General features: G+C 49.4%; 9 protein-coding genes across 12 annotated transcripts; 5 read left to right on the top strand and 4 right to left on the bottom strand.

Moving 5' to 3' along the window:
* Positions 1 to 713: 713 nt before the first annotated feature.
* On the top strand, positions 714 to 4099 carry PMS1_1 (ATP-binding mismatch repair protein; the record flags this gene model as incomplete). Its single annotated transcript, XM_007816043.2, has 3 exons — positions 714 to 749; positions 920 to 1016; positions 1142 to 4099. The coding sequence occupies 3 exons, from the start codon at positions 714 to 716 to the stop codon at positions 4060 to 4062; spliced, it is 3054 nt and encodes a 1017-aa protein (XP_007814234.2). The 3' UTR covers positions 4063 to 4099.
* Positions 4071 to 6294, bottom strand: J3458_004115 (uncharacterized protein). Of its 2 annotated transcripts, XM_066118012.1 has the most exons (3): positions 6012 to 6294; positions 5740 to 5935; positions 4071 to 5683 (listed from the first exon to the last, which is right to left on the bottom strand). In XM_066118012.1, the coding sequence occupies exons 1-3, from the start codon at positions 6173 to 6175 to the stop codon at positions 4307 to 4309; spliced, it is 1737 nt and encodes a 578-aa protein (XP_065976610.1). In that variant the 5' UTR covers positions 6176 to 6294; the 3' UTR covers positions 4071 to 4306. The 2 variants fall into 2 exon arrangements, with proteins under 2 accessions (XP_065976610.1, XP_065976609.1); XM_066118011.1 differs by lacking the exon at positions 6012 to 6294 and having other exon boundaries at positions 5740 to 5975.
* A 140-nt stretch (positions 6295 to 6434) lies between these two features.
* ARH1_1 (NADPH-adrenodoxin reductase) lies at positions 6435 to 9611 on the top strand. Its single transcript, XM_066118013.1, has 3 exons — positions 6435 to 6875; positions 6938 to 7396; positions 7461 to 9611. Exons 1-3 carry the CDS (start codon positions 6618 to 6620, stop codon positions 8277 to 8279), a joined length of 1536 nt encoding a protein of 511 aa, XP_065976611.1. The 5' UTR covers positions 6435 to 6617; the 3' UTR covers positions 8280 to 9611.
* Positions 8343 to 9446, bottom strand: ETF1_1 (Electron transfer flavoprotein alpha-subunit; the record flags this gene model as incomplete). The annotated part of the gene is made up of 2 exons (XM_066118014.1): positions 8343 to 9089; positions 9150 to 9446. 2 exons carry the CDS (start codon positions 9444 to 9446, stop codon positions 8343 to 8345), a joined length of 1044 nt encoding a protein of 347 aa, XP_065976612.1.
* Positions 9612 to 9767: 156 nt separating the features above from the next.
* ssr2_1 (SWI/SNF and RSC complex subunit Ssr2) lies at positions 9768 to 12724 on the top strand. The gene is made up of 3 exons (XM_066118015.1): positions 9768 to 10095; positions 10151 to 10689; positions 10755 to 12724. Exons 1-3 carry the CDS (start codon positions 9984 to 9986, stop codon positions 12195 to 12197), a joined length of 2094 nt encoding a protein of 697 aa, XP_065976613.1. The 5' UTR covers positions 9768 to 9983; the 3' UTR covers positions 12198 to 12724.
* A 290-nt stretch (positions 12725 to 13014) lies between these two features.
* Positions 13015 to 15613, top strand: CAT2_1 (Carnitine O-acetyltransferase mitochondrial). The gene is made up of 4 exons (XM_007816039.2): positions 13015 to 13308; positions 13376 to 13424; positions 13527 to 15189; positions 15240 to 15613. Exons 1-4 carry the CDS (start codon positions 13237 to 13239, stop codon positions 15364 to 15366), a joined length of 1911 nt encoding a protein of 636 aa, XP_007814230.2. The 5' UTR covers positions 13015 to 13236; the 3' UTR covers positions 15367 to 15613.
* On the bottom strand, positions 15614 to 18018 carry SRV2_1 (suppressor of rasval19). 2 transcript variants are annotated; one of them, XM_007816038.2, is made up of 6 exons: positions 17916 to 18018; positions 17600 to 17814; positions 17258 to 17531; positions 16876 to 17183; positions 16309 to 16822; positions 15614 to 16258 (listed from the first exon to the last, which is right to left on the bottom strand). In XM_007816038.2, exons 2-6 carry the CDS (start codon positions 17653 to 17655, stop codon positions 15815 to 15817), a joined length of 1596 nt encoding a protein of 531 aa, XP_007814229.2. In that variant the 5' UTR covers positions 17656 to 17814; positions 17916 to 18018; the 3' UTR covers positions 15614 to 15814. The 2 variants fall into 2 exon arrangements, with proteins under 2 accessions (XP_007814229.2, XP_065976614.1); XM_066118016.1 differs by having other exon boundaries at positions 16876 to 17531.
* A 171-nt stretch (positions 18019 to 18189) lies between these two features.
* J3458_004121 (uncharacterized protein) lies at positions 18190 to 20806 on the top strand. The gene is made up of 2 exons (XM_066118017.1): positions 18190 to 19139; positions 19287 to 20806. The coding sequence occupies exons 1-2, from the start codon at positions 19013 to 19015 to the stop codon at positions 20423 to 20425; spliced, it is 1266 nt and encodes a 421-aa protein (XP_065976615.1). The 5' UTR covers positions 18190 to 19012; the 3' UTR covers positions 20426 to 20806.
* Positions 20474 to 23642, bottom strand: MCM3_1 (MCM DNA helicase complex subunit). Of its 2 annotated transcripts, XM_066118018.1 has the most exons (3): positions 23472 to 23642; positions 20818 to 23398; positions 20474 to 20677 (listed from the first exon to the last, which is right to left on the bottom strand). In XM_066118018.1, exons 1-3 carry the CDS (start codon positions 23545 to 23547, stop codon positions 20644 to 20646), a joined length of 2691 nt encoding a protein of 896 aa, XP_065976616.1. In that variant the 5' UTR covers positions 23548 to 23642; the 3' UTR covers positions 20474 to 20643. The 2 variants fall into 2 exon arrangements, with proteins under 2 accessions (XP_065976616.1, XP_065976617.1); XM_066118019.1 differs by having other exon boundaries at positions 20818 to 23642.
* Between the last annotated feature and the right edge of the window lie 30 nt (positions 23643 to 23672).

The following is a 23672-nucleotide window of genomic DNA, read 5'->3' on the forward strand; positions in this document are numbered from 1 at the left end:
ACCTAGTTGATCCTGAGCCAGAACAGACCAGTCTCGGACTCGACCAGACATGGACCTGGGCACTAAGGTCTGGTGGGTGTGTTCTCCTTACAAGACCACTACTAGGTTAGGTACCCACGTGCGCGGCCTCTGGTTCTGGTGACAGTACAGCTTTCATAAGACAGGTCTCAAAGTATCACAAGTGAAAGTCTGGTGTAAAATATTAAATAAAATATTTAACGAGCTGTTTGTTATGGCTTATGAGGTTAGTAGCAGTCGCCAAGACACCCTTGCGCCTCCTAGGTAGGTAGGTACTTAAGTACTAAGTAGGCAAGTTGTGATGGAGCATACTCCGTAGACGCCATTGATTCTCTCAAGGAGCCTGCCAAACATGCTACGCACCGCTTGGTTTGGATTTTGTGGAGCGCCGAGGTGTCAGCAAATGCATATCCCGCCTATTGAGAGCCAACGCGTGCTCAAGCCAGACACGTCAACAACGACCATCAATCCTGACGTCGCCTCCGTGCCTGGGTGCCACCAGTGCAACACAACCGCCTTCGTCAATGCTTCATGCATTTTCGGCATCACGAACAACACCAGGCCTTCTCATTTTCATTTTCATTATTTTCCTGTGTTTAATTCAGTTCTACGAAAGTGCAGAAGCTCGAAGCTCTATGGCGCTTTCATTTTCACATTCAACCAAGATCCTGTCAGGCTCGGAAAGCTTGTGAGCAATGGCAGCTACAATCAAACCTATCGAAGGACGAAGTGTAAGCAGCTCGGAACCCATGCCGAGGGATCTATTTTCCTCCCTCTTTTTCTTTTCTTTTCCTCCCTCTTTTTCTTTTCTTTTCCTCCCTCTTTTCTTCTCTTCTCTTCTTCTTCCTTTTGGGAGGTCCAACGACGAGAGACTGACTTTTCCTCATCGCCACCTCTTTAGATCCATTTGATACAGTCTGGTCAGGTCATTGTAGACCTATGTTCTGTCGTAAAGGAGCTAGTAGAGAACAGCATTGACGCCGGTGCCAACATTATAGGTATGCATGTTGCTATATGGCGGCCACCCGCACTTCTAAACGAATCCATCCTTCGTCATGTAACCCCAATACAATAGGTAAATATACAGCGGCGCTATGCTGACCTAGAGATTTCAAAACTTCAGATGTGCGCTTCAAAAATCAAGGTCTGGACTTGGTTGAAGTTCAAGACAATGGCTCGGGCATATGCCCTGCCAACTATCCTTCCATTGCCTTGAAGCACCATACTTCGAAACTGTCGTCATACTCCGATATCGCCTCCTTGAGGACTTTTGGATTCCGAGGGGAAGCTCTAGCATCTTTATGTGCTCTATCTTCTGTAACCATCATCACTTGCCTTGAATCTGAGGTTCCCAGGGGCTGCAAACTTGGCTTCGAAATATCGGGCAAACTCGCAAGCACAACAATGGTGGCATCCCAGAGAGGAACTACAGTATCGGTTGAAAAGTTGTTCCATAATTTGCCAGTGCGTCGCCGGGAGCTAGAGCGCAATATAAAAAGAGAATGGCATAAGGTCATTGCCTTGCTTAACCAATATGCTTGCATCCAGACCAATCTCAAATTTACTGTATCACAGCAGCCAACAAAGGGGAAGCGCATCGTCCTATTTTCCACCAAGAGTAACCCCACCACTCGCGAGAATATTATTAATATATTCGGCTCCAAAGCAATGTCTACCCTGGTTTCCCTCGATCTTCTGCTAGAAATGCATCCAACAAATGCCGGCCCGGGCTTACAAGGGGTCCTTCGGACTGATCGAGAGTCTAAGCAGGTGCGCGTCCTTGGCCATGTTTCGCGTCCGGTTCAGGGAGATGGCAGGCAAGCCCCAGATCGGCAGATGTTTTTCGTTAATGGAAGACCATGTGGGCTGCCACAATTTGCTAAGACATTCAACGAAGTTTATAAGGCTTACAACATCTCTCAATCGCCATTCATATTCGCCAATGTTCAACTCGACACAAATATGTATGATGTGAACGTCAGTCCTGACAAACGGAGCATTCTTCTTCATGACCAAAGCTTGTTGCTCGATCGTCTTCGTTCATCTTTGGTCAGATTGTTCGACAGCCATGACTATCAATTGCCTACAACTCAGGTCCTCACTACAGAGACCCCAGGCTGTCCAGCTTCCGTCGATGCTAATAGGCGGTCAATATCTCTGATTAGAGAAAACTCTCCTCATGCTTCCGAATCCGAGCTCTCCGCTGCTTCACATAGTGAATCAGATGGTGAGTCTCCATTTAACACTGGCTTTGTAAAGGGGAATTCATCGAAAATGACAAGGCAGGAAGACAAGATCGCCTCAGGAGGAAGAGAAGGGGCCAGAATCGCACCAGAATCGCTCACCAAGTGGTTTGGGTGTGATGCAAACCGACCACCGAATTCAAACTGTACTAGCCAAAATACACATGTCAAACGGCGCCGGCCTAGCTTGAGTTTATTTGCCTCAAGTCGGACGACAGCATTAACCGACTCAGATACAGAACAGACCTCACAAAGCGAATCGTTGAGGGGCGTGGATCCTATTGCTGATACGGCACCAAGGAATGCAACAGTTGTGGACCACGGAACCAATTCCCACAAGCCTGTTGAAGCCTTATCAGATTCGAGAAGTCCAACAGCGCTATCTTGGAATGCCATCTCTAGTGTACCATCAACGTCTTTCGTTCAAACAATTGGACATGGCGATACTGTACTTCTTAGCCAGAAGAAGCAGCCACACAAGGGAGCTGTACCGCAAACATTAGGAGACTCGCATTATTCTCACCTCCCCAATTCAGGACACACTGGAAAAGTTTGCGGTTTCGGCGAATTTAAAGGTAGAACCGCTCAGTGTAGCTGTTCGAGTTGTTCATCTGACCCCGAAAATCCTGAAGATACTATCCTCGACGACCGGTTTTCTTCCTCTTATACGAAGACCCAGCTGTCGGAAGCATTGACGCTTCATCCCAAGGGAATGGCAAAACATAATACGGAGAACTTAGGCGGGACTAGATTGGTGACGCCGCGTCCTAACGAACCGCAAATTGAGGAAGACAAGCACATTCGCCGATCCGTTTCTGACTCGAACGATCTAGATAATGTTGCGCAAGGAGATACTAACGGAAGACCTCATGCGAATAGTTCGGCGAGTCGTAGAAACAGAGCTCTGGGAGATGGTCTACGCAAGAAGTTTGGAACAGCTCAATATTCACAGATAATACGAGCAACTGAAGCCACACTAGCGTCCCTTTCCAGCTCATGGTTGGCATACTCGGTCCAAAACATTGCAGGTCCAGTTGAGGAGGGGGTAGCAGACATCACTGCATCTGACGCCGAATCAAAGCTCCCCCTTATTATAGCAAAAGATGACTTTTCGAAGATGAGAGTGGTCGGTCAATTTAATTTAGGGTTCATCATCGCAGTGCGTCCCAAATCACACCGGCATACATGTCGTGAGGCCGATGACGTGGATGAGCTCTTTATAATAGATCAACATGCTTCAGACGAAAAATTTAATTTTGAACGACTACAAGCGAATACTGTGATTCAGTCACAGCGACTTGTCTACCCCAAATCACTCCAGCTAACGGCCCTGGAGGAAGAAATTGTTCTTGGGAACCTACCAGCCTTAGAAGCCAATGGTTTCAAAATCCAGGTGGATTCCACAGGAGGCTCGCCAGTTGGGGCGCGTTGCCAGCTCTTGGCATTACCCTTGAGTCGTGAAGTGACCTTTACACTTAACGATTTGGAGGAACTGATCGCGTTGCTTGCTGAGGAGTCATCTGGTTCACGGCACATCCCCAGGCCATCCAGAGTGCGTAAAATGTTCGCAATGAGGGCATGTCGGAGCAGTATCATGATCGGTAAACCCTTAACTGCAAACCAAATGTACCTGCTGTTAAGGCATATGGGTGAACTAGATAAGCCGTGGAATTGCCCGCATGGGCGGCCAACAATGCGTCATCTTTGCTCTCTGCTGGCCTGGGACAAGGCAAAGTGGGTGGCCGATTTGCATGGTAATTCTACAGCAGAATCATGGCTCGCATACAGTATGGATTATTGACTGGTAGCAGCGGTCTCCATTCAGTGTTCTCCTCAGTAATAAAAGAACGAATTGTGTTCCAAAGAATTGAATGCGTAATTTCCAGCCTACGCCACATCCCATCCCCCAAGCATTAACCCAGCCTTGCAGTGTAAAGTTCTTGTGTACGTACGCCATATAATTCCCAGGATGAGGGATCGTGCTGCAATGAGCTCTTATTACTCCTTTTGACCTCTGTGGAGCTTTCCAGTCCTGTGCCTCCAGCTTACCTCAACCCTCGACCTTCTTCGGCAACTTTGCCGCTCACATTACGCCTTCCTGACATCCCACCGCTGTACCTTAACCCGTAATCAACCCCAGAAGACAACTTTCGGTCACTTCCGATAGTGACTGGGGGAGTTGAACTTCTTAACTGGCCATACGGCTTGGAGTAAAATCCGTCATCTAGCTGAATGGAGCTGTCTCGTTGGCGTTTCCATGGCCTTCCCACTCCGGGTTCTCGGTCCGCAATGTCTTTGCTATTGCTTACCTTCCTCAAATTGCTTCTTAATTCTGACAGCGATATTAGGTCTTCACGTGGATAGTTCTGTCGGTCTTGATTTGATCTTATGGCCATGAAATTATTGCTCTTATGTAGAGACATTGGATGTGACGCAAGAGGGTTTGGGTGTGTTTCAGGACAGCCCAACGATTCTGGACTTTTATGTGTTGCGTCGTTTTCATCGTCATGGTCTGATTCTGCTGAATCGGCTTCATGAAATGCCTGAACCAATGCAGCATATGATTTGCCATCCCGAACTGCGCGACTAGAAGTTGGCACGGCAGTGACACTGCAATTGCGTTGGTCGGTTCTCGAAATCAAAAAATCAGTCGGCATCCAACTCTCAGTACACTTTCCAAGTCGGCCATTGTTTTGATTACTACTTGCCGAACCCATTCTTAATGACTGGGCATCTGAAGCAGGAATGAAGGAATAGCGGCCAAGCTGAGATGGTCGTGGCGCTGGACATTGTTTTTCAGAAGATGAATAAAGCGAATTTCGCGGAGGGTTGCCGGGAGCAAGTTGATACATCCTGTTTGGAAGATCGGCCTGTGAGCCCCTATTCGAGATAGAGTGGCTGGATCCCGTCCTTGTATGAAGAAATGGCACAGCAGCTGGCCGTTGATTCCCACGCGGCTCTGAAGCCGCCCCGTCCGAGCTTACTGTGATAGAAAGCCTGTTTCCTCCGTCTAAGCTGCTTCCGGTCGTAATGGAAGACTTGCTCCTTTTATGGAATGGCCTCGCGGTCAGATGATCCTCGAGCGGGTTCATATCCGGTGGCATTAGGCTAATTCTGCGGAACATCACTCCCAGCCACAAAGAGATGGAGAGTGATATGAAATGCAAGCCTCCTGCCCCAATCGTCATATAGTATACTGCGGGCACAAAGTACTTCATGATCTCTTGGCTACTGAGCCTAGTGGCCCAAGTTTGCGCGTTTTTGTGGGTAGAAAACGCCCCGAACGCATACAAAGATATGAAGACCAGATCAGAGGTAGCAGCAAAGACGTGATAGGCAGCTGAAGAGCCTGGGGTACGACCAGAGGCGTTCCGAGATAGATGATATATTGCGTACGAACAGTGAGCGATGGCGACACCGGGCTAAAAGACCTGTCAAATTCCGTTCTATCTTCAATGTCCTGATGCATACGACGTACCGAAATTCTCATAATCCACCCTGTGGCCTCGTCAATGTTTATAATGAGAATGAGTAGGACGAGGGAACCAATGGCTGCATTAATTTCCAAAACACGAATCGAAAGCTGAACATTCCGTAATCCCTTGATCCATTTCTTCATTCGCTGCCCAAGAGGCAAGTATGGATTATTTCGGTGTGAAATGACCATGTGGGCACTGGCATGTATTAGCAGGGTGGCAAGAGACTTATCCCGTCTGTTCATCATTTTGCATGAGATTGATCAGTACATACTCAGGGTGTCGGTCGAATGAGATGAGAGGGCCTGTTGGAGGCAGTTTCCTAGGCCTTGGCTCCCAGCTGGCCCGCGTCACAGCCTTGGGATCGAAAGTGGTTGCGGGAAACCGCGCGTCATTTCGCCAGTCAGCGTTATACATGAATGGCTGTGAGCCACCCATAGTGTCGAGCCCGATTTACCAACGAAAGTAGTAACGAACCCAAAACCAAATCTCTACAGTTGGAATGCGGGAGCACAAGGACAATGGGAGATGTCTTTCGTTGTGGCGACCTGTAGCATTATCCTTCCAAAACGGTATGTCTGGTTGTGATTGGAACTCCTGCAAGGCCAGCTTGGTTGGCACAGCAACATCGGGCTCGTCTCAATCGCCGACGACCTCCGACCCACCAGCAACCTACCTACCAGACCGCTTGGGCCACCGGCCATCATTTGGTGTAGAGACTCAGAACCTCTTCAAAATAGCACTTACTTGGTTGGCTTTCGATGATCGTTCGCTCTTTTGCTACCCTCTCCCCCTTTTTCCCCCCTAATTCCGTCTTTTCTGTTCTATTCTTTATTCTGTCCTCTGACTCTGTCAATTTGATCGATCTTCTACGAGGACAATGTTTTGTCGCTCGACATGCCGGCCGTTGCTAGGCTCTTTGCCACCGAGGACTTTTTCCACAGCAGCCGCAAGATCGAGCCGATCGTCTGAAGCACCTTTTCGCATGGCTGTCGTAGGATCTGGTCCCGCTGGCTTCTATACGGCTTACAGGGTCATGACAAAACTCCCAAATGCCCATGTTGATATGTACGAGGCGCTGCCGGTTCCATTTGGTCTGGTTCGCCATGGTGTTGCTCCTGATCATCCTGAGGTAAAGGTATGGCTGCGTCTCTGGGCAGATTTGTCTTTCTTCTAGCCACATAAGTAACTCGTACGTAGAACTGTCAAGAAAAGTTTGAGGATGTTGCATCATCCCCCAGGTTCAGGTTCATAGGGAATGTCTCTGTGGGTCTTTGCAGCCGCGCTAAAGAGCAAGGAGTTGTGAAATTAAAATCGTTGATGCAGCACTATGACGCCGTACTATTGGCATATGGAGCGTCACAAGATAAAAGACTTGGAATTCCAGGGGAGTCGACTCTGAATGGCATTCATTCAGCACGTCAGTTTGTGGGCTGGTACAATGGCTTGCCTGAATGTTCGAGTCTCGATCCTGCACTTGTAAATGCGCAAGAGGCTGTCATCATTGGCCAGGGCAATGTTGCTCTCGATGTGGCTAGGATTCTATTGGAAGATATAGATGTCCTTAGAAACACCGATATCACCGAACATGCCCTTGCAATCCTGTCTCAAAGTAGGATAAAAAGAGTGCATGTTGTTGGTAGGAGGGGCCCAGTGCAGGTTGGTTTGAATCATATTTTTCCCATTCACGACAAGATTGCTAATAGACTACGGCTCCCGCTAGGCCGCCTTTACCATTAAAGAAGTTCGTGAGCTCATGAAACTGCCTAGCGTGGCATTTCACCCTGTCGATCGATCTTTGATCCCGGCTGATCTGAAATCGCTGCCACGAGCATCCAAGCGTTTGATGGAGGTCATCTTGAAAGGATCAGAAGCTCTTGTGGAGAGTGCACCTAAGTCATGGTCTCTTGACAACTGCCTGGCTCCTAATCGTTTTTTGGGAGGCATCCAATCTCCAAAGGATGTAGCAGGCACCGAGTTCAACGTCATGAAATTAACTGACGCGTTTAACCCTTTGTCTAAGACAATGGCAACAGGCCAAACATTGCAACTGCCTTCTGACGTTGTCTTTCGGTCGGTGGGATACAAGTCTGTTGCCCTCCCTGAGTTTACTGCCATGGGAATTCAGTTCGATGAGTCTCGAGGTGTAGTCAATAACGACGGTCTCGGTCGGGCAACACAGGTGTTGGCTATTGACCAGCAGACTTCCACTTGCCGACAAGTTCCTGGTGTGTATTGTGCAGGGTGGGTCAAAAGGGGTCCCACGGGGGTTATTGCTTCAACCATGCAGGATGCCTTTATCACTGGAGAGGCGATAATACAGGATTGGCTTTCCGGTGCAGAGTTTTTAAGACCAAAAGGGGATACAGCTGCACAGGGCTGGAATGGCGTACGGCAAGACAAGGATTCACATACAGAACGCTCAGTGTCGTGGGACCAATGGTTGCAAATAGACAGAGCCGAAAAACAGGGCGGCAAGGAGCTTGGAAAGGAACGAAAAAAGTTTACAAACACCCGAGATATGCTCGCTGTCATTCAGTGACAAGCGCACTGGTATATAAACTTGTAACAATAGTGTTTCGTGACTATACCTCACTTTACTTTTTCAGCTACTCTTCAACTTCTCTGTCAGTTCCGGCACTTTCTCAAACAGATCACCAACCAGGCCAACATCTGCAACCTGAAATATGGGGGCGTCGGCGTCTTTGTTAATTGCAGCAATTACCTTGCTGTCCTTCATACCAGCCAAGTGCTGAATTGCGCCAGAGATTCCAACAGCCATGTACAGCTCCGGAGCTACAACCTTACCCGTCTGGCCGACCTGAAGACTGTTGTCCGCATACCCACTGTCAACGGCCGCACGAGATGCACCAACCGCAGCACCAAGTGCATCAGCGAGAGGTAACATGACTTTGTCAAAATCGTCCTTCGACTTAAGGCCACGACCACCGGAGACCACCTTTGAAGCCGTGCCCAAATCTGGTCTGTCTGACTTCGCCAAATCTTCCGACACCCATTCTGCCGAAGGATCAGCTTTGGGATCAACGCCATCTACAACAGCAGCCGACCCCGAGCCGGGAGTCACAGCCGCGAAGGCAGTACTTCGAATGGTAATGACCTTCACAGAATCTGAAGACTCAACAGTGGCGATAGCATTTCCAGCGTATATCGGCCGCACAAAGGTCTTGTCGTTTTCTATGGCAGTGATATCGGAGATTTGCTGGCAATCTAATAGAGCTGCCACCCTCGGCAAGAGGTTCTTCCCAAAGGCAGTATGTCCAGCAACGACGTGGGTGTATTTTCCCTTTTTAATATTTTCCACAAGCAAGGGAGCGTAAGTCTCGGGAAGGCCCTGTTCAACCGTCAATATGGATATTTATGTTACTGAATGAAGACTGGAGCCTTTACTTGCCTTCTCGTACGCACTGCTGTCAACCTTGATAATTTGCTCCACTCCCTCAACTTTGGCAGCCTCCTGGGCAGCAGCAGACACATTGCTACCAGCAACTAATCCATGGACTGTTCCTCCCAATTGTTTGGCTGCAGCAAATGCATTCAGAGATCCTTGATTGAGTTGTCCATCGCGTTGTTCAAGAATCGCCAATGTGGACAACAGCCGGCTTCTAGTAAATGTTCCGTGAACCGCATTCACCGGGGACAAGAGGCCGACAGCTCTTCGAGGCAAAGAGCATCTCGCGAGGGCGTACATTTTAGTAATGAAAGAAGACTACACTGCTTGTCAACTGCGATGCAAGCTCGTAGTCATGTCCAGAAGTCCAAGTTGAGGCAGCCGGGTGAACGCGGCCCGAGCATCGGCTTAACGCCCGCCTGAGCCATGACCGAGAAAGCCACAAGCACGTGACCTTCACCCGAGCTTCCCCGCCGAGCCAACAGGGGCTCCCCTCTAGTGGGTGCGCAAAATCACATGATTTCTGATCACGTGATGTGTTGTCCAAATACGGTTAGCCGAAATTCTCTTTGGTAAGTGTCCTCCGAGAGGTTGTTGGATGCTCCTGTTTGTCGTCGCGCCAAATTTTCCTCAGAACGCGGCGTGTCATCACAGAGATATTACGTATTCTGATATCTTCTGCACCGCGTTGCTTGCTGAATATTATATCGTTGGTTAGACAATTATCCCGCGCTAAGTAGGCACTTGCGAGTGGCGCGACGCGTTCTTTGCACCTCGCTGCTCCTTACCCGCTTAGCATTTCGCATCGCGCAAGCCGTCTTCCACTGTGTAAATATCATGGAAGATTCTACAACATATGGGTCACCAGCCAATGGTGCATCCCCAGATGGCAACCCAATATTGGCACAACCCCCGCTACAAGCTGAAGCGATACCAGGTGATAGTCAAGGTGAGATACCACGTCGACCTTCTCACGTTCACCAAGCTAATTACGCGACTTCAAGATGTCCCAATGTCGGAAGGCGTGACTAGCGAGGCAAACATAAAGCAGGATAGCGCGACTCCTGGGCCAGGTGCCACCGCTTCCGAAGGCACTGAGGCGCTACAACCAGACGCAGCGGCCAACGCTGATACGGAAATGGGTGACATGCCAGCTCCTGGTTCCAAGGGAATTGGTGCTGAGAGCGACGGTGCCACTGATAACCAAGAAACCAAATCGAAAGAGAACGTCGAGTCAGCGGCCCGCGAGCACCTCGTCTCTCAAGCTCATGCGATTGTCCTGCCTAGCTACAGTACATGGTTCGACATGAACAGCGTTCATGATATCGAACGGAAGGCGATGGCCGAATTTTTCAACAATCGAAACAGAAGCAAAACCCCCGCTGTTTACAAAGATTATCGCGATTTCATGATCAATACGTACCGCCTGAACCCAGTAGAATACCTAACCGTCACAGCTTGTCGCAGAAACTTGGCTGGTGACGTCTGCGCCATAATGAGGGTTCATGCTTTTTTGGAACAGTGGGGTTTGATTAATTATCAGGTACAAAAACAATTGTTGTCTTAGTTCTCCTTTGACCGATCTACAAGATGACTAATGAGATACAGGTGGATGCCGAACAACGGCCATCGCATGTTGGTCCCCCCTTCACAGGTCATTTCAAGATTATATGTGATACACCACGCGGTCTTCAACCGTGGCAGCCATCTGCCGATCCCATCGTCCTGGAAGGGAAAAAGAACGTCGATACTGATAAAAAGTCAGCCTCGAATGCTGGGGCTAAAAGCGATCTCAACCTTGAGATTGGTCGCAATATCTATGAAGCTAATTCGAAGGGATTGTCGGTGAACAAGACTGAGACCAAAGCAAACGGAGAGACACCAACTACAAACGGCGTGTCTGGTACAGAGGATGCAACCGCGTCTGCGATCACCAAGGTCAACTGCCACCAATGTGGCAACGACTGCACCCGGGTTTATTATCACAGCAACCAAACCGACGCCAGTTCTAAAGCCAAGTACGACCTCTGTCCCAACTGCTTCACAGAGGGTCGTCTACCAGCGAATCATACGTCAAGTATGTATTCAAAGACGGAGAATCCGACTTACACATCTATCGTGGATCGGGATGCGCCTTGGACTGATGCCGAAATTCTTCGTCTACTCGAAGGCTTGGAACGATTTGATGACGACTGGGGAGAGATTGCTGATCACGTTGGTACGAGGACACGGGAGGAATGTGTGCTCCAATTCTTACAATTGGATATTGAAGAGAAGTATTTAGATTCGGAGCTACCTATCAGTGCACCTACCGGCTTGTCTATGCTCGGGGCACAACACGGTCATCTGCCCTTCAGCCAAGTAGACAATCCAGTGATGTCTGTTATTGGATTTCTGGCAAGTCTAGCGGACCCTGCAAGCACCGCCGCGGCTGCCAATAAGTCAGCCGATGAGTTGAAGAAAGGTTTGCAAAAACAATTGAACGGCAGTAAACGCAATCAAGAGTCCAATGGTGCAAGCAATGGTGGCGAGAAGGCATCTAGTGTGTCCAAAGAACAAGACCAAGCACAACATGGAGGCGAGTCGATGGATGTGGATATGCGTCATGAGGTGACCACGACCACCACGAAGAACCGATCACTTGCATCCATACCTTTGGCGTCCATTGGAGCTCGCGCAGCGGGATTTGCTTCCCATGAGGAACGAGAGATGACACGACTTGTCTCCGCTGCTACAAACGTAACATTGCAAAAGCTGGAGCTAAAATTGAAATACTTTAATGAGATTGAAGGTATTCTTCGAGCAGAAAGGCGTGATTTGGAACGGGGTCGACAGCAATTGCTCTTGGACAGGTTGGCTTTCAAGCGCCGGGTAGGCAGAGCCATGGAGAGTTTGAAGACAGCAACTAGCATAGGTGGCGACCAAGGCATTCGCATGGCACAAGAAGCTCTTCTACCTGATGGAGAAAGGTTGGGTTTCCAACCCGTAACTGGAGAGCCATCTGTCCAAGCACCGAGTAGCAATGGACAAATGAAAAGCTACGAAGCATAAATGATGAACATGATGCGCCACTACGGGTGCACGGGGATGGAATGCGGTACGGGCGTCTGGTTTAATGGAATTCTCGAATAAATCAAGGTGTTGTGTCCAGGCTCGCAGAACTTCATGCGCGTTATCTGGCCGTCGTTTTAATGTAACAGAGGTGTACTACTAGTTACGGAGTTTGGTGTCGGAAGAGACGCCACTGTTTTTGTTTTTGAATTGGACGTGTTTCCCAGTCTAAAAATAATAATATGTTTTTGTCCCTTTAATTCCGTTCTCTTTTTCCGCTAAAAGAACACGGAGGCTGGTGCAGGAGCCATATTGAGACAGTTGTCGCTTGCTCACTCAAGAGAAGGCAGTGTTTCCAAGTCAAACATACTAAGTAGTAAGTACAGGTTTCTTGAAATTTGACGGAGGATATGCGTCGTTCTGTCCACCGTTGGAAGTAGCATGGACTACATGTAGTATGTCTTCTATCACTGAGGCGGAGGATAAGAATTTATATGAGTGGCGTTCACTTGTGGTTGCCGTTCAGCCGGCTGCCGAGTAGTTAACTACTAGATTCCTACTTTATGGGCACCGTTCTCAAGTATCCTCTCAAAAGGCTCCAACGTCGGTCCCCGGCGGTATTCGCAGCAGGTCAACTGGTGTTTTACCTCGGCTATGCTGCTACAAGCCCCGCTATTGGGCGGCGACGCCGCCATCCTGGGGCAACATGGAAGCCGGCCGGGGTCGGGCGGGCCAAATGACACCAAGCAAACTCCTGTGCGAGCATTTGAACGGGGAACCACATGCTCGAAAGCCAATCCACTCACACCAGTCCCTCGTAGCTTCTCGTCTCCGGCACCAGCAAACCAAGAACCAGCCGTTGCGGCCGGACAGAAAGAATACTTAAGTCACCCTAGCAGGCCAAAGAGAGGTCGACTGGTCTTTCAAGCGCCGCGGTTGCTGCTGAAAGTCAACGCCGCCCCCATCCCACCCCGTCTTTCCTTCCTAAATACAACCACCCTTCCTCGTCGCGTGGACATCAGACCGCTTGTAGCCGGCCATGTTGACATCTGCCGCTCGCTCTCACGCACTGAGAAACAGCTTCCGACAAACTCGCTTGTCATTGCAAACGGTCCGTCATCACCGGTGCAATCTGCAATTGGTTCCGGTGACAAAAGGCTAACTTCATTTTCCGGCAGATCCCCGTCATGGCTTCAGCTAAACGCAGTAACAGCTCTCTTCCTCCCGGTAATTAATATCCTCTCTGTCTCAAGTTTACTTCCTTCAAGATTCCATGTCCAAACGTACAAAAGGAGATACTTTGACACTGACAGCTGCGAAACTTGCTAGGCTATTCGGAGGATAAGTCCAAAGGTGCAATGTTGCGCTTTCAGGCCTCTTTGCCTCGGTTGCCTGTCCCCACGCTTGAGGAGACAGCGAAACGATACTTGAAATCCCTCCACCCTCTACTGTCTGCCACTGAGTATTCGAATAGTAAGGCTGCCGTCGAGGACTTCATCAAGCCTGGAGGTATTGGCAATAAGCTCCAGGACAAGCTCGTTGCGAAGCGTGAAGATCCAGCGACTAAGAATTGGATCTACGAGTGGTGGAACGATGCTGCTTATCTAGCATACCGCGATCCTGTTGTACCCTACGTCAGCTACTTCTACTCTCACCGTGATGATCGCATGCGCCGAGACCCAGCCAAGCGGGCGGCGGCCATCACTTCGGCCGTCTTGGAGTTTAAGAAGCTTGTTGACAATGGCTCCCTTGAGCCAGAGTATATGAAAAAACTCCCAATTTGTATGGATAGTTACAAATGGATGTTCAATGCCACCCGCATTGCTGCACGTCCTACTGACTATCCTGCCAAGTTCTCTTCTAGCGAGAATAAGCACATTATTGCCATTCGCAAGAATCAGTTTTTCTTAATCTCCCACGAAATTGGTGGCAAACAACTCAATACTGCAGAACTAGAAAGGCAATTCCATAAAGTCTACCAAGCAGCGCAGCGAGTACCTGCTGTTGGCGCCTTGACCTCCGAGAATCGAGACGTTTGGGCCGACGCTCGCGACCTACTGGTGCAAACAAGCGCCAAGAACAAGGAAGCTCTCCGCTCCATTGACTCGGCTTCATTCGTTGTTTGCCTGGACGATGCTTCTCCCGTTACCCTGGAAGAGCGAGCCCATCAATACTGGCATGGTGATGGAGAAAACCGCTGGTATGACAAGCCTTTGCAGTTCATTGTCAACGACAATGGAACGTCAGGGTTCATGGGTGAGCACTCCATGATGGATGGCACGCCAACGCACCGCCTTAATGACTACATCAATGATCTCATCTTCGGCAACAAGATCGATTTCTCAGACCCTTCTATCCGCTCCGATCTTCCTGAACCGCAGCTTATCCAATTTGACATTACCGCACCAATCCAAGCCGAAATTGACCGTGCCGTCACTGATTTCCACACCGTCATCAATCAGCATCAACTAGCCGTACAAGCATACCAGGGTTACGGCAAAGGTCTAATCAAGAAGTTCAAATGCTCCCCTGATGCGTATGTCCAAATGATTATTCAATTGGCCTACTTCAAGATGTATGGCAAGAATCGTCCAACGTATGAATCTGCAGCAACCCGTCGCTTCCAACTTGGCCGAACAGAAACCTGTCGGACAGTTTCAGATGAATCCGTGGCGTGGTGCAAGTCTATGTCTGACCCGTCACAAGATGAGCAAACACGAATAAACTTGTTTCGCAGGGCTATCGACGCTCACATTGAGTATATCACGGCCGCATCTGATGGCAAAGGCGTGGACAGACATCTGTTTGGTCTAAAGAAACTTTTGGCACCGGATGAGGAGGTTCCCGCCATCTACAAAGACCCCGCCTTCAGCTACTCCAGTTCTTGGTACCTGTCAACATCCCAACTCAGCTCAGAATTCTTCAACGGCTATGGTTGGAGTCAAGTCATCGACGAAGGATTTGGCATTGCCTACATGATCAATGAGAACAGGTGAGTGTGATTTTCATCTATGAGAGTGTCTCTTGCTGATCCCTGTCTAGCATTAATTTCAATGTCGTATCAAAGAGCCTTGGAAGCGACCGCATGAGTTACTATCTAAACGAGGCCGCTGGGGAAATGCGTGACCTATTGATGCCAACGGTAGCCTCGCCGAAGGCCAAATTGTAAGATATGAGCGATATCAACGAGGGGCTTTTCGCGATATGATCACGCTTGCTGCTTGGGTTGAGACACGGAGAGGCAGGTAGGAATGGCTCACTGTCAAAATCAATCACGGAGAAAACTGGGGTCCCATCTCTGACCGCCAAAGGTGATCCCCGAAATATTTGCTGAGTTTTGAATTGTAGTTCCCATCTATACATTGTCTATTTGCACTAGAATTGGTAAAGAGCATCGGCATTAGGGAACGAGTAGCAAACTTGTGAATTTAAACCTAGGAGGCTACTAGCGCGGCTTGTTAGGTATGAAGCTTACATACAAATGATTCTGCATCTCCTGCCAGTGTTTCCCCGTTTGTGAGTAGTTTTGTCAACCACAGCAAAATTTGCGCCTTCTCCCCAAGTACATAGTCTAAAATAAACCCCGACATTGATGACTCATAGGCTGTGAAGTGTGTCTAACCAGCATGGGCCACAATCTCGTTCATGAGGTCACCTTTATTTTCGTTGTAGTAAGAACAAATTTGAGACGGGAGAGGCACCTCTTTGTATTCGTCATCTGGGCCAGACAGGATGTTGAGATTAATTCCGGACGACTTGCTGGTAAATACCTTGGTGCCAATACTCTCTTTACTCAAGTAAACCTGGCCGCCATCGACTTGATCCAGCATAACGGTTGGGAGAGTCCCAACAACCTGCAATGCAAAATTTTGAGCTTTTACTACATCCACCGTAGAAACTAGGGTGTCAACAACGAGGGAAAGGCGGGTTGAGTTCTCCACAGTAACTTGGTTAGCTTTACCCTTCAGCATTACAGTTGTGTTATTACACCTGCTGATCAATACAGACTGGGTCAAGCTAGTTTCAATTTCAATTGGTTGGGTCTCTTTGTCGTAGTTTTCCTAGTAATTGTCAGATAAAGCATATTCCGTAAGGATCGAACAGCGCTTACGATTGTCCATTTATTTCCTTCCAAGTCCTTCCTAGCAGGCTTCTTCACGCGCATGCTTTCTGGCTTTGGCTTTTTGCCGGGGGCTGGACTCTTGCCTCGAGACGAGCCATTTCGGTCTGCAGCACTGCTGGCGCGCAGGGAAGGATTTTTGTGTGTCATTTCCGATTTGTCTACCTTCCGGAGTCCCTTTGTAACATCCGAGCCTTTGTTCAGCTCAGAGAATACAGCGTCGAACCCACCAGAAGATGCAGGCGCCGCAGGGACGGGTTCAGCTTTGATATCAAGCACAGGAGCTGGTCCAGGAGGCGGTGGCGGAGGAGGCGGCGCCGATGCGCCTCCAGCATCTGATGTGCCTAGTGCCGTGGCCGTCTGCAGGAACGACTTGGCTACGTCCCCGGCTGGTTCGCCTTTGGCATTCCAAGTGACTCCCGACGGGAAATTTTGCTTAACATATTCGGCGAGGTCGCTGAAGATTTGGTAAAATGACTGTACCCATTCGACCTGTTTTGGATCTCTGGATTCTGCTCAGCCAGTGCAAATAACAAGGATACGAAGGTCTTCGCTTACTTGTCTTTCTGTTCTTTAAGCACCCGATTTCCAAAAAACTGGGCTGAGCTCAAACTCTCCTCCACATGCTTGTGGGGGCGGCTATCCAGTGTAATCCAAGCAAGCATCATGATGCCATCAGCGACAGCACTCAGGTTAGTATACATGGGATCGGGTCGGTTCGACTCTTTCAGCTCGGTTACGGCCATTAACGCATCATTTATTGGTTTGAGAATGACCTGGTATGTCGATGCGTCGGGTTTTGTGGCTTTGGTCGTAATCAGCAAAAACTTTCTCTGTTCTTGGAATCCCTTAAGCACCTCGACAGCCTGTACAAAGGTATTGACATTAGCATCTGATCAACAACAGCCGTTAGCTTTGCCCATTCAATAATGGCTCGGACCTGCTTAGCAACTACACCACCCAGTTCATTGCTGATCTTGACATATTTGCCCACGGACGAGCTTATGAATTGTTCGAACTCTTCTATTGATTCCGGGACAGGGTCCTCAGATTGTTTTGAGGTAGTCTTGGCGGAAGCTGCAGCCGTCTGGGGGGGTGTAGGCGCCTGCGACTCGACTGCCGGGGAGGCAATGGCCTGCTTCAGGGCGGGAACATCTTTGGGAAGTTCGGTTGAAGTCGCAATGTCTTCGAGGCGCGAGGTCGCAGCTTCGAGTCTGCCAATGTTTCAGCAATCCAACATGATGCTACCGTGGATGCAAGACTACACATGGGCTAGTTTTACCTCTTAATGAGTGTAGTGAGATTGTGCATGTTATTTGCGGCCGCCATCTTCGTCATGTATTCTCCAGCACGTTCATCAATACTCTAGTCGAGTAGTGCTTGAACTGTAACTTGGAAAATAACAGCGTGGGTGTGGTTTGAGCTACGAAAGGAGCGTCCAGTACGAATAATGCTCGATTTGCTTCTGATACTCCGGGAACGGTGTCGTGTCCTTGCCTGTTCATGGAAGGTTGGGCTGTTAGTAGCTGCGAAAGGAATGCACAAAAACTGGTGGGGTTTATAGAACCGAAAAATCCGCAGGCATACGGGAATATTACCTTTTTGTGTGTAGAAAAGGGGATGGGGGCACAATTGATCGTGCAGAGCCGTGCTCATCCGTATATTGTGGTTAGGGACGACCTGTCGTATGTAGAACTTTGGATTATCCAGGAGGTGACTGACAGACAGTCCGGTCGGATGGACCTGGCCTCGTCAGGCAACCGTCCAGGGCTCCCGGCTCAGCTGCCACACCACGTGTTTCATTGGCCCGCTACATTAGGTGCCTAAGTTGAAGACCAGCGTACCCAGGTATGTGACTAACCTCATTGGCCTTTCAGAAGCCCGTTGTATAGCAGAAGTTCATTGTTTCCGATGGGTTTGGTGAATATTCTATTCCATCATGAGCACATTCGATGGAGTCCAGCTCTACCGTTCATTTTATATGGGGGAACAAAATGCACGCACAGGATCAAGCACAGTAGTGTGGGCTTTAGCAACGTACATGAATGGCGGGTAGACATCAAATACGGTTCAGGCAGCCACCGTCTCTGCCTCCAACTTTTAAGCAGTTCCTCACCTGAGCCTGTTCACTTGCATCGTTTATCATACAAAAAAGGTGGTTGGCTACCTAGGTCGTTTTTCCCACCATCTGTGGTAAACAGTCTCATCGTATTAATTGACAGGGTGGCACTACCCTAAAATACCACTCATAGGGGACCTGTTTCCTTGTCCCCACAGTCTTGGGCTTACCAGACATTTGCCGGGCGAAAAAAAAAAAAAAGAGAAAGAAAGAAAAGGAAGCGACAAAAAAGAAGAAAGCAATAATAACACTGAGCGAGTGGAGTCTCGGCGCGATAACAAGGACAGTTGTGTATAGACGCCAGACTTATACCAAGCCCTCGCAGCGCACACCAATACACGTGCATTCCCCTGCCGCCCAGGAGAGCCGTGTGAACAACGGGCGGTGTGAGGCGAAGGCTCGAGGACAAATTCATTGGCAGCAAGCACAGGTGCAACTTGTTCCTCGCCAGGCCGCAGGAACGAAACGGTGCGAAGCAGCGACGTACCATATCTTCATCCAACAGACAGACCACACAGAGCAGACGTCTCCTGCGTGTGAGCTGGTCGAGGGAAAGGGCTGATTACTTCAAAGTTCATGTATAGAGCGTGGCGCGGAGAGATGGCAACCCGAGATGAAGATACCTACTGCTGCCCGCAAAAGACCGATGAAAACAACACCATAACTCAAATAGACTTTGTCACTCTTGGAATGTTCATAATCGGTGAGTCACACAAAGCTTCCTGACCATGTCGTGAACGCTATCACGAAAGCTTCGCGTTGCAATGTCGAGCTATATGACTTGTGAATCAAGCAGCAGACACCGAAACTGGACGCAAAATGTAATGCAGCAACTGACCAGCTGGACCAGACGACATAGATTTTCAACCCCCAACTCCCCCCGTCCGTGATGTACTTGGCGGAGCAGGTACATACTCAGCGCTGGGAGCACGTCTGTTTTCCCCTCCGCCGTTGTCCCGCTCTGTTGGCTGGGTTGTAGACAAAGGCTCTGACTTTCCCAACAAACTCTCAACATTGATTGATAACTGGGACACTGGTGCAGTCATACGCGAGGATTACGACCGTCTCACAACCAGAGGATGGAATGGCTATGTCGGCCCAGCGGACAGGCGAGCCTTTAAGTATACCACACCCAAGAAGCGCATTACTTCGAAAGATCTCACACCCAATCTTTTATTTTCCAAGTCATTTCATCTGATTTGCTCCCCAACTCGCTGCCAGGAGCTCATAACCGACATCATGTCATGTCGCAAAGCGCTTGCCGCGCCGGAAGACTCGTACACCAAACCCATATTTGTCTGGGAACCTGTCCCTGATCTCTGTACGCCAGACGAACTACTCAACTGCACAAATACACTACGTCTTGTAGATATATGTAGCCCCAACCATGCTGAGTTGGCAGGCTTTATGGGTGATGACGGACTTGACCCCGAGACTGGTGAAGTGTCGACGCTAAGCGTGGAACGTGCCTGTGAACAGTTACTAGCCAGTATGCCGCTGCAGTCATATGCCCTTGTTGTCCGAGCCGGAGACAAAGGCTGCTACATCGCCAAAAATGGTGGCAGAAAGCGGAGATCAGGGCCTGGCAAGACCTTTAAATCACAAAAGGCACTGATACACGGTGCATTGCAGCCCGACACAGACATGGAAGCATTGTTTGCTGGACTCTTGCAAGATGACGATGGATTTATCGCACGTGAAGAGATTGAAGTTGACCCAGGATTGGAAAGATGGATTCCCGCCTACCACCAAGATGGCCGCAAGGTTGTTGACCCCACGGGAGGCGGCAATGCCTTCCTTGGGGGATTATCAGTGGCTCTGGCTCGCGGAGAAAAGCTGGAAAACGCAGTGGCCTGGGGTTCAGTCAGCGCGAGTTTCGCAATTGAGCAGGTTGGTATGCCATCACTAGTTAGGAATGATGATGGTGTAGAGACATGGAACGGGGAGGAGGTACAGCAACGACTCCGGGAATTCCACCGACGACTCTAAAATATTCGTACAGAAAATAGATGTACCGACTCCTCACTTGGGGACTACATGCTTATTACACCAGAAAAATGGTGACCCAGTGTGTACTAGCTAGCATTCTTGTCTAAGGCTGCCCGTTTTGTAAACCTCTTATTGCAAGATCCAGCCAAGGGTGAAACACCCTGACGCCCACGTGAACCAGCGTGCCAATCTTCCATGTTCCCACCATATCCTGAAATTTAAATCTTGTAAACCAGTTCACCATCCGCAAACCTAAGCGAAAGAATTCGTTAGTCCAGATCAAAATATATGACGTACAATGTCCAGAAATCTGCAAGGCAAGAGAGCCACGGCTGTCGCCCAAAGAAGGTGTTTGGTGAAAGAACACAAATTCTAGAAATGGGACCACAAACATGATATGATTCGCCTCCTCCAATTTCTTGAGAGCTTTTACGGCTTCAGCCCGTTCAAACGCACCACCATCGCCGTTCGAAACCTTACGATTTACAGCGGAAACAACAGCATCCAGAGCCGCAGAATCGTCCTCGAACAAATCGGAATTCAGAAGCTGACCCAGCGCCGTTCTGAAAACTGCCACACGGCGGGCATCGATTGGTGCGGCATCATCGATCGCTAGCCCTGCAGCCTCAGTGGCGAGATCTTGCTCAATCTGACTGTCTTCCTGCGTCCGTGACAGCAATGCCGACGCCGACGCCGACGATGCAAATGATGTCTGTGACTGGGATGTATCAAGCGCTGACCCACCATTGCGTCCAGAGCGGCGCGGAGTTGTGTGCTGTGTTGATAGACTGTCTGCGACTGCGGCCTTACCATTATTTGACACAGATCTGTGACCATCACCATCAACAGCTCTGGAAACTTCTGTCCTGGATCGAGTTGTTGGATGTATAGCCCTTGTTGCGCTCCTTGTTGCGCGAGCTCCCCTAGAGTTGGCTGCTTCACCCTCGCTCTCATCCCCATCATCGGAGCTGTCTTCACTTGAAGATGCAAATTCAACAGCTTGCGTCCGTCTCCTTTTCTTCCTCGATTCATCTACGACAACCTCTTTGAAGAGGGCGAATCTGAGAATAGCATCCGCAGCCGCAGCATCTTGGTCTTCGACCCTGCTTGACAATCGGGCTTTAGCATGGGCAGTGGCAAGGCGGATAATTGTTTCCAGAGTTCGAACTGTCAGCGGACTTGTTCTCCTCTGGTTTCCCTCCATCTCGTCGTTTCGTAGACCAACGTATATTTCCGTTATACGGTCTGAAGCGTCCTGCGTTAAGATAGGCTTGATTCGAGTCTTCGCATATTGTATATACTTCTTCATGAACGAGATGCTCAGGATTTCCGGCTTTTTGGCTGAACCGCGACCAGACGTGCGGGTCACTCCAGCGTGAAGCATGGCGTCATATTTTTCATACACCTCTGTCGGCTGCTGCGGTCCTGCCTGGCCATCGGCCGAGACTCCCAGGTTTTGTGACGTTTGCTCCCGAACGGGAGCTCCTTCCTCAGTGCCTGCTTGTCGATACCTATGCATCCGTAGCACATGTTCCGACACTTGACGGTCTCTTGTATCCTCAATGTCATCTGTTACCACAAAAAGAAGATCAAATCGCGATAACAACGAGTCAGGGAGTGCTATATTCTTGTGTGGATCCTTATGGGGATCATACTGACCGAATATGGGATTTGCAGCAGCGACAACCGAGCAACGAGCGTTTAGTGAAGTGTGAATTCCTGCCTTCGCAATAGTCACCGTTTGCTGTTCCATGACCTCATGAATGGCGACTCGATCAACATCAGACATCTTGTCAAATTCGTCAATACAAACAACGCCGCGGTCAGCCATGACCATCGCGCCGGCTTCGAGTCTTCGTTCCCCTGTTTCCTTGTCTGTTGTGACGGCTGCAGTGAGACCGACGCCAGAAGACCCTCGGCCAGTAGTAGCAATTGCGAGCGGGGCAGTATTAAGGACAAACCGCAGTAGTTGAGATTTGGCTGTTGAAGGGTCGCCTATCATAAGAATGTTGATGTCACCTCGAAGATGGGTGCCGTTTTCAAGATTCTTTTCCATGCCACCCAAAAGCATGAGAAGGATTGCTTTTTTTATATGGTCATGTCCATATATACTTGGAGCGAGAGACTGAGAGAGGAGTTCCAAGAGATTTCTCTTCTTAGCCACCTTATTGATGTTTCGAATGTCAGTGTCCGTTATGGCGGCTGTCGCAATGCCGCCACCTGATTTGGAGGACAAGAGCACAACGTTGTTGGCAAGAATCATTGTCTTGAAAAGCGCACTATTGTGGTTGGTATTTCGATTGCCTAGAGTGCGAAAGATGCCAACAATTTGAACCCGGTCACCTGGCTTAACTCGATCGACTAAATCGTCATCTAGAATGACATCAACTCCACGGGGCAGCTGTCCAGCCGGGGCACGCTCTGGCATCTCCTGAACGGAAATTGTCTGATGGTCCCGGTACGTGCAAAAACCGTACTCAGTTACGAGCGGGTTGCCTTCATCATCCTCTCGAGGGTATACACTTGAGGTAGTCACTCCGTTCGTCATTGTTTGATCCTGGTACTCCCTAAAATGAAATTTGCGCGCTTTCTCGTTGTAGTGGACACTGCGGACAACCTTTGGCCGGATTAAGGAGCACCTAGTGACAATGCCTTCCAGGGATACCATGTGATTAAGATGCTGCGAGGAGAGGGTTCGGGGATTGCACGAGTTGAGACCAAAGCTCCCAGCCCAGGCGCAGTAGTACACTGTATCTCTAGCGGACTGGTCTGGGCGCGCTTGAGGTATGGTCTCTACGATCTTCTTCAGGGCATAGTTGAAGGCCAAGAGGTAGTCGAAAGGTTGATCGAGTATGCTTTGAGCAAGCTTGTTGTTGTGGTCGCGAACATGATCGAGGTTCACAGTTAGGCGACGCTGGTTCTTCTGGAGCATCAAAATGATGTCCGATCTGTAGCTCCGTGCATGAGGATCACCTGGGCGGCATCAGGTCAGCGGCGTAGAAGAAGGCTTCTGGAATTAGGGCAGGACTGTCAAATCAGGACATACTGGGATCTAGAAAGTCCTCCGCCTGGCGAATGCGATCGCGAACACCTTCGTCGTCGAGCATAAAGGAGTCCATCATGAAATGTTACCAGTTCCAGTAACAAATATAGGACGTCGATATATGAGTTTAGGGGTCATTTGAAACACTGGAATAGAGAGGTGTACATAGATGAGGCTGACAGGAAGTGGGACAGACGTCGACGC

The sequence above is a fragment of the Metarhizium acridum genome (genome assembly GCF_019434415.1).
Source record: "Metarhizium acridum strain ARSEF 324 chromosome Unknown scaffold_29, whole genome shotgun sequence".
NCBI classification, from domain to species: domain Eukaryota; kingdom Fungi; phylum Ascomycota; class Sordariomycetes; order Hypocreales; family Clavicipitaceae; genus Metarhizium; species Metarhizium acridum.

Coding starts and splice junctions, on each gene's coding strand:
- J3458_004115 (XM_066118012.1), bottom strand. CDS start 6,175: ATGGGTGGCTCACAGCCATTCATGTATAACGCTGACTGGCGAAATGAC. Junction 5,936..6,011: donor TCATTCGACCGACACCCTGA/GTATGTACTGAT, acceptor AATACATGCCAG/TGCCCACATGGTCATTTCAC. Junction 5,684..5,739: donor GGTGGATTATGAGAATTTCG/GTACGTCGTATG, acceptor CAGGTCTTTTAG/CCCGGTGTCGCCATCGCTCA.
- ARH1_1 (XM_066118013.1), top strand. CDS start 6,618: ATGTTTTGTCGCTCGACATGCCGGCCGTTGCTAGGCTCTTTGCCACCG. Junction 6,876..6,937: donor CTGATCATCCTGAGGTAAAG/GTATGGCTGCGT, acceptor ACTCGTACGTAG/AACTGTCAAGAAAAGTTTGA. Junction 7,397..7,460: donor GTAGGAGGGGCCCAGTGCAG/GTTGGTTTGAAT, acceptor GGCTCCCGCTAG/GCCGCCTTTACCATTAAAGA.
- ssr2_1 (XM_066118015.1), top strand. CDS start 9,984: ATGGAAGATTCTACAACATATGGGTCACCAGCCAATGGTGCATCCCCA. Junction 10,096..10,150: donor GATACCAGGTGATAGTCAAG/GTGAGATACCAC, acceptor CGCGACTTCAAG/ATGTCCCAATGTCGGAAGGC. Junction 10,690..10,754: donor GGGGTTTGATTAATTATCAG/GTACAAAAACAA, acceptor AATGAGATACAG/GTGGATGCCGAACAACGGCC.
- CAT2_1 (XM_007816039.2), top strand. CDS start 13,237: ATGTTGACATCTGCCGCTCGCTCTCACGCACTGAGAAACAGCTTCCGA. Junction 13,309..13,375: donor CTCGCTTGTCATTGCAAACG/GTCCGTCATCAC, acceptor ATTTTCCGGCAG/ATCCCCGTCATGGCTTCAGC. Junction 13,425..13,526: donor TAACAGCTCTCTTCCTCCCG/GTAATTAATATC, acceptor GAAACTTGCTAG/GCTATTCGGAGGATAAGTCC.
- SRV2_1 (XM_007816038.2), bottom strand. CDS start 17,655: ATGACGAAGATGGCGGCCGCAAATAACATGCACAATCTCACTACACTC. Junction 17,184..17,257: donor GTGGTGTAGTTGCTAAGCAG/GTCCGAGCCATT, acceptor ACCTTTGTACAG/GCTGTCGAGGTGCTTAAGGG. Junction 16,259..16,308: donor AAGGAAATAAATGGACAATC/GTAAGCGCTGTT, acceptor GACAATTACTAG/GAAAACTACGACAAAGAGAC.
- J3458_004121 (XM_066118017.1), top strand. CDS start 19,013: ATGTATAGAGCGTGGCGCGGAGAGATGGCAACCCGAGATGAAGATACC. Junction 19,140..19,286: donor TCTTGGAATGTTCATAATCG/GTGAGTCACACA, acceptor CAGCTGGACCAG/ACGACATAGATTTTCAACCC.
- MCM3_1 (XM_066118018.1), bottom strand. CDS start 23,547: ATGATGGACTCCTTTATGCTCGACGACGAAGGTGTTCGCGATCGCATT. Junction 23,399..23,471: donor GGAGGACTTTCTAGATCCCA/GTATGTCCTGAT, acceptor GATGCCGCCCAG/GTGATCCTCATGCACGGAGC. Junction 20,678..20,817: donor GAGGAGGCGAATCATATCAT/GTTTGTGGTCCC, acceptor TCTTTCGCTTAG/GTTTGCGGATGGTGAACTGG.